The sequence below is a fragment of the Rhinopithecus bieti genome, unplaced genomic scaffold (assembly GCF_001698545.2).
Source record: "Rhinopithecus bieti isolate Rb0 unplaced genomic scaffold, ASM169854v2 scaffold_68778, whole genome shotgun sequence".
Taxonomy (NCBI): domain Eukaryota; kingdom Metazoa; phylum Chordata; class Mammalia; order Primates; family Cercopithecidae; genus Rhinopithecus; species Rhinopithecus bieti.
In genome coordinates, this window is record NW_016827519.1 from 1668292 (window position 1) to 1675853 (window position 7562).

At 51.3% G+C, this 7562-nt stretch overlaps 1 protein-coding gene across 1 annotated transcript in view; it reads left to right on the forward strand.

The window, feature by feature from the left end:
• Nucleotides 1-7562, forward strand: part of CCDC88C (coiled-coil and HOOK domain protein 88C) — a 148817-nt gene that overhangs the window by 9434 nt on the left and 131821 nt on the right. The window contains 1 exon segment of the mRNA XM_017863838.1: nucleotides 533-641. Coding sequence (XP_017719327.1) covers nucleotides 533-641 — 109 coding nt within the window.

Here is a 7562-nt window from a genome sequence, read left to right on the forward strand (position 1 = left end):
GGCTAGTTTTTTGTATTTTTTAGTAGAGACGGGGTTTCACTGTGTTAGCCAGGATGGTCTCGATCTCCAGACCTCGTGATCCGCCCATCTCGGCCTCCCAAAGTGCTGAGATTACAGGCTTGAGCCACCGCGCCCGGCCATGTTTCACATATTTTTCTTTGTTCAGCTTTTAATTCTTCTAATCTTGAAATATATTTGGCTGGGTTGGTTTTATACAATATGACATTTGGGGTCTGCACTAATATGTGATTGTTCTTTTCGGGTGCTCGGAACGGTGAGAATGGAAACAGCATTGACTGAGGGCCTGCGGTGGGCCACGTGCTTGGGTCAGGGAGCGGAAAGGCGATGTGTGGCTCACCTGAGGTCCTGGCTTAGCAGTGGCAGGATTAAGATTTGACTTGAACCACAACTGCCACAGCACGACCTCATGGTCACCTAGGGACTGGAGGACAAGATGCTGGGTCGCGGCTAGGAGAGGAAGTGTGGCAGCTGCTGGGAGATGCAATTTCCATTCTCGTGTTTCTTCCCCTAGAGATCCCAGGCCCACAAATCAACGCATCAATAAGCACGTCAACAATGATGTGAACCTTCGCATTCAGAATTTGACCATCTTGGTGAGAAGTATTAAGACCTACTATCAGGTAAGGGCAGTTCTGCTGTCACGAATTCTGATGTGTGTCCATCAGTATCATCACTGTCACGGTTTTCCCACAGGAGGCCGGGAGGAAACGGTGCTTACGTTTAGGCCTCTACTTGTTGAAGTGGGTCGCGTTCATGTGAACCCTTCGTTGGGGCGTGTGTGAGGAGGAGATGGTGTGTTGCTTTCTCTTGTTAGGTGAACGTTCTTTGAGCTGGAAGGCCCCAGAGAGGAGCCTCGGTTTGCTGCCTCTGCCCCAGGAATGGAGTTGAGTGGGGACTGGGTGGCATGGGCTCCCCGAAGGTGACCCTGATGTGGTTGTTGTCCCCAGCCCCTGGCTCACTGGTTCTTTATACAGGAGCCATTCAAGGGTTGAGGGAGAGGAGGAACCACAGGAGGGCTATGAAGACCTCAGGAGGCTGAGGCAGGAGAATAGCTTGAACCTGGGAGGTGGAAGTTGCAGTGAGCCAAGGTCGTGCCACTGTACTCCAGCCTGGTGACAGAGCAAGACTCCATCTCAAAAACAAACAAACAAAACCCAAAACCCATCCCAGCCTTGGGAAGGCCAGTTGAGAGTCTTTGATGGTGTCAGTGATCTCTGTATGGCCAACACGGATGGAAATGGACTGAAACTGTGTACCTTGGAGCCCTGGCTTTCTTTTTTTGTTTTTGTTGTTGTTTTTTTTTTTTTTTTTTTGGGACGGAGTCTCATTCTGTTGCCCAAGCTGGAGTGCAGTGGCGCCATCTCAGCTCACTGCAAACTCCGCCTCCCAGGTTCACACCATTCTCCCGCCTCAGCCTCCCGAGTAGCTGGGACTACAGTCGCCCACCACCACGCCCGGCTAATTATTTTGTGTTTTTAGTAGAGACGGGGTTTCACCATGTTAGCCAGGATGGTCTCCATCTTCTGACCTCGTGATCTGCCTGCCTCGGCCTCCCAAAGTGCTGGGATTACAGGCGTGAGCCACCGTGCCTGGCCGGGAGCCCTGGTTTTCAAACCTTTTCTTAGCAGTGAAACTTTCCCCCTATATGATTTTTCTTGAGACCCCAGGTGAAGCCCAGTGCACTGTGCTCAGCTGTCTCCTCAGCCTCCAGGGCATCTGTCTGGGTTCCCGGGACCCCAGGGGACACAGATTGAGAACTGCTCAAGAACAACTGCCTCCCAGATTCAGGCCAGCGTTTCACTACACATGTGACTAGACTCCACCTGACACCTGTTCCTCGCACTTGGCTTCCTGGGCTGTAACTTGGTCTTGTTCTGGGATTGGGGAGCATCTTTGGATGTTGTGAGGCCTCTGTTGATGTGAGGAAGCCCTCTGGCCAGCCGTGACTCCCCTTCTGCCCTTGTGCAGTAGTTGCTGGTTCTGGGGTCCGCTGAGGGACTGCTGGGTGGGCTGCCAGGCAGAATGTGTACTGTGGCATTGGGCTTTGTGCTGGGCCCAGTTCCTGTCGAGGGCTGTGGTTGCTGCAGGAGCCCTTGCTTCTGTTTCAACATGAATTTGAAACTGAACGTGACGGGGGGAATGGACGATGGCCTGGGTTTTCTGGGACTGTTTCCATCCTCCTCCCGTTGGGTGGGGGTGCTGGCGTGGTTTGCCTGTGCGGGCCAGTTCAGTGAGCCATCTGTGCTCAGTCCAGAGACCACTGGGAGAGGGGCACCATGGGGTCTCTGGACATTGTGTCTGGGAAGCTTAGAACCAGCCCCATCCCTTTAGTTCCAGATGTCTGAGGAGGGGGCCGAGGGTCAGGGAGAGGCCTGGAGGACTGGTGTGGGAGCCTGTGACAGTTGGCTCTGGGGAGTGGAAGGGGAGCCACACTCAGCATGGTGTATGCTATAGGCAGGGGCATTTCTGCTGGTGTCTCCCTCTCGACAGCCATGCACAGAGGCAGTGGGGCAAAGGCGATGGTGCTGTCAGTGACCTGGGCGTCTGTGATGAGGGCCTGGTGGCTGTGCTGGCTGCTCAGCAGGTATGCAGGGCATGGGCCCTGTCTGCAGGTGCCATTCATGCCAGGCAGGTGCTTTCAGTACTGTGTACTAAGTGCTGGGGGAAGCACATAGTGCTGCAAGTTCAAGAGGCAAGACCCCCTAACCCAGCCTGCATGCGGGGAGCTGGGGAAGCTTCTTGGAGGAGGTGATACCTGAGTGGAGTTTCAGTGGGCAACTGAGTTTCTAGTTTGGAAGGTCATGGGAGGGAATAGGCAGGGCTGGTCAGAGCCAGCGGTATAGCACTGGGCAGGTGTCTGCTTCCCTGTCCTCCCTCCTCCTGCACTGTGAGCTCCTGGATGAGCTTGGATGTGATGAAGGTCTCAAATGGAGGTGAGGTTTCTGCAGGTCTTCATGAGTAGCACGGGACAGGCTCTTGCTGGAAGCTGTTTGGCCATAGAGATGCCATCCTCTGGCCCTGCCAGCCCAGGAGGACTTCTGCTGTTGGTGACCAGCCACTCTGAGGGTCCAACTCTGGGCCTGGCAAAATGGACTTGACACTCGCTTGAGACTGTGTGGGTTTGAGAAGCAGTTTGCTGTTCTTGGGGTACTGTGCAGAGTTCCAGAAGGTGGGAGGTGGCCACACAAGGTAAAAGATGGCCAGCCCACCCTCAGGGTCCAGAAGGACTTCCAGGTGGAAAGAGGACCCTGCATCCCTGCTCCCCCTCCTTTTGTGCTGGGAGCGCTTGGAGGACCAGGCTGGTGTGCGCCGGCAGTCTTGGCCCAGCTCAGAGCAAATGGTCAGTCAGTGTGTGCTGACAGCACTTGCTGCTGACCAGGGAGTGGTCACTGCCTCTCAGTCCTGCCTGCTTGAAGGAAACTGACAAGACGCTTATGTTCAGGGCTGGCACATTCCGTGTGGACAGTGTTCTGCTGTGTGTATTTTTTTCCTTCCAATTTATGACAAAATAAAGTTCCTGTCATATAGGTTGTACTGTACGTGCTCTTTGTAAACAGCTTGGAAAACAGACAAGTAGCACAAGAAAAGACCCACCCATTAGCCCAGCACCCAGTGACAATCGCTGTTAACGTTTGTTGTATTTCCTTCCAGTTCTTGAGTGAATAGTTTTTGTTTTATGCCATTGTGGTTGTGGCCATATATACAATTGCGTATCCTGCCTTTTTTCCCTCCCACCCAACATTATAGCGCAAACATAACCGGTTATTATAGTCAAGGGGTATTCCAGAACGTAAGAGCTGCCGCCTGAAGGTAACCCTGAAGGTCCTGAGGGCTTGGAATTAAGTGGCACAGACGTCGTTCCTTACTCTGACTGGGTGCTGCGTGGGTGGGCCGCCCTCTCACCTGTGGCTTTTCGGTAGACACATCAAGTTCGCGCAGTCTGGCTTGGGGTTTTGTTTGCCAGGAGATGGCTTTGTGCCCCTAACTGTCCCCTTCTTCTCTGCGGCACACTGGAGCAGTGACAGTCTGGAAGGCCAGACCTCTCCTAAAGAGCATGGGCCGTGTCACTAGGATGCTCAAGTTGATCTCTGAAAACCTGGGGAGGCAAAGGGTCCTTGACCTTTTCCTGAGCAGGGCATAGGTCAGCAAGCGGGTGGAAACCAGTGTGGCTGAGATCCCATCCCACCACCGGCATCTAAGTCAGATCCTCCGCCTTCCTGGCTTACTGCATTGGACTCTTCTGTGATTGGAGCCCTGGAATCTGCATTTTCAAGTTTCCCAGCTGCTTGAGTCTCACCATTCCAACGGGATTGACAGTGGTGGTTCTCAAAAGTGTGGTCCCTAGATCTGCAGCCTCGCAGGGAGCTGGTTAGAGATGCAGATGTAAGTTGGGAGTCTGTATTTTAACAGGCCCCCAGGTGACTCCGAGGCACATGCCCATGGGAACCACTGGAACCAATGGGGGAGAACATTTCTGGTGATTTCTAGAAGAGTCACATTGAGCTGGATCTCCTGGGCAGAGGGAGCTCAGTCCTCACCAGGTGACCCTTCTTCATCACATATGCCAGATGCATGTCTCATCACCCCAGGGCAGGAAGGCAGGGTCTCAGAATGGAGGAGGGGAAGGAGAGGATGCGGTGACCAGGAGGTTACCAGAGGGAGGAGGGGATGTTGAGGGAGTAACTGGGAAGGGGCGGAGAAAGCCAGAGTAGGACAAAGCCTTGGAGAGAGAGCACCTGGGTCAGTCTCTGCATTTTGGAGAAGAAAAGGCTGGCCTGTCCAAGGTGGGGACACCGGCTTTGGGACAGCGCCCTCAAATGGGACATCTGCTGAGCAGCCTGGAGGACAGGCGAGGCTGGGCCAGAGCCCCACGCTGCCTCAGCCTGGTTGGCTGGGGTCACCCTGTGTCCTCTCATGCTTGTTTTACTCATTCAATAGCCAACCTCCTTTTCGTCTGGCTTTTTAAAAATTTAATTTAATTTTTTGAGATAGGGTCTCACTCTGTCACCCAGGCTGGAGTGCAGTGGTATAGTCTTAGCTCACTGCAACCTCCCCCTCCACTGGGCTCAGGAGATCCTCCTACCTCAGCCTCCTGAGTAGCTGGGACCACCAGTGCACACCCTACGCCTGGCTACTTTTTGTATTTTTAGTAGAGACAGGATTTCACTATGTTGGCCAGGCTGGTCTCAAACTTGGGAGCTCAAGCAGTCCTCCTGCCTTGGCCTCCCAAAGTGCTGGGCTTATAGCATGAACCTGTAAGGCTTGTGACATCTGTCCTGGCTTTTTTTGAAATTAAATTTTGGATTTGTGTAATGGTTCGCTTTTTCCATTAAGAACCTTGAATATTTACATTAAATGCAGATAGTGGAGTCAGGCTGAAAGTAAGGCTGTTGCAGCCGAAGTCTGCCGTGTGCAGCAGCGGCTGGCCTGTCTATGCTCTGGGGTTGTGCTTGGCATCCCGTCCCCATTCCCTGCCCTGGACACCTTCAGGCCGGCGCCTTGTCCGGAAAGGGCGAAGTTTCTGAGGTTTCTTTGGCTTTGTGTGGTGGGAAGCACTTCAGATGGTGGCCTGGATACATTCCCTGTGGGTTGATGGAGACGTATGTCTTTGTCATCGAGTCCACACATGGATATCTCATCCAGTGAGATTGGGACCCTTGGATGGATGTGGAGACTTACCCATAGGACTCACTCTGAAATGAGGTATTGGCTGTTTCTTCACGTGCCTCTCCTCGCCAGGTGCAGAGGCTGCAAGGCTGGGGTCCCACCGTCTCTCTGGGCGGGCTGCTGTCCTCTGAGCCTCCTGAGTGTCCTCCTTCAAGTGAAGCGGGGGGGGGCCTGAAATGCTACAGTGGCATGGTGACCAGAAACTGCGAGATTTAGAGTTTACGATCAGCTCAAAGAAGTTTAGCTTTCTGGGTTCCTTGAGCTCGGCTCTCTGACTTCTGGCCTCTAGCATGGGCACAAGGCCAGAAGCTTCCTTATCTCAAATGAAACAGAGGAATAAATACAGCCTGGGTGCCTTAGCTTCTCCTAGCCCTTTCTTTTCCTTTATTGCTTTGAAGAATTAAAATAAAACAGTACAAATGGTCATAACGAACACTCACATACCTGTCGTTCAAAATAAATACGAACATATGGTTCTATTTTCCATATTTGCTTGAGACCTTTTCTTTTTTTTTAAGAAGTAAAAATTTTGTGTTAAGATAGACGTTCCCACCAGCCACTACTAAGCCCTGTTCTTCTCTCCCTTCCTGGGGTTAATACCTCTCATTAATTTGGTGGTATCCACTTAACACTTTTATCCTCTTGCTGTGTATGTGTGTGTGTGTTGTATATATATGTGTGTGCACACTCTACACACTTGTGTACACACAGAGCTTTGTGTGATCTTTCGATGAGACTTCCATAAATGGCAGCGCTTTGCCTGTAACTTCTTCCTCTGCTCAGCCTTGTTTCCGAGATGTCAGCCTCTGTGGTAGTTGTATGAGATAAGCATGCTCTGTTTACTAAAAATTAGGATTATCTTTAGGAAATGTGGACATTTTGTTTGAAGAAGGAAATTTTTTTCTTTTAATTTTTGTTTTGTTTTGTTTTTGTTGCTGTTGTTCGAGACAGTCTTGCTCTGTTTCCCAGGCTGAAGTGCAGTGGTATGATTATAGCTCACTGCAGCCTCAACCTCTCAGGCTCAAGCAGTTCTCCCACCTCAGCCTCCTGAGTAGCTGGGATCACAGGTGTGTGCCACCATGTCTAGCTAAATTTTTTTTTTTTATTTTTAGTAGAAGCAAGGTCTCGCTATGTTGCCCAGGCTGGTCTCAAACTCCTGGGCTCAAGCGATCCTCCTGCCTTACCCTCTCAAACTGCTGGGATTACAGGCATGATCCACTATGGAAAATCTTTTGTCAAAAGCAAGAATAGAAGGAAATGTACATTTGACATTGTTGGTGGAAACAACACATTAAACTTGTGGCTGTGTCTCATTTGTGTGGTCTGGAGGGTTTAGTCTGCTTCACTGCTTTGATGGGCAGGGACAGGATTCAAGGGAACTTAGAGTCCGCTCAGGCCATGGCTACTGGTACAAGAGGCATTTGCTTTAGGAGTAATAATACGTTGTATAGAATTTGCAGAGGAGAAATTAGTTTCTCCACTTTTGACTTCAAAGGTTAAAGAGGAGGGCCATATTTTTGATTTTGTAGCTCATTTCCACATTGTGAGGAAATTAAAAATAACATTTTTTATTATAAAAATATCTTCTGGCTGGGCACGGTGGCTCATGCCTGTAATCTCAGCCCTGTGGGAGGCCGAGGCAGGTAGATCATGAGGTCAGGAGATGGAGACCATCCTGGCTAACACAGTGAAACCCCGTCTCTACTAAAAATACAAAACTAGCTGGGCATGGTGGTGGGCGCCCGTAGTCCCAGCCACTCGGGAGGCTGAGGCAGGAGAATGGCGTGAACCCAGGAGGCGGAGCTTGCAGCGAGCAGGGATCGCGCCACTGCACTCCAGCCTGGGCGACAGAGCGAGACTTCGTATCAAAAAAA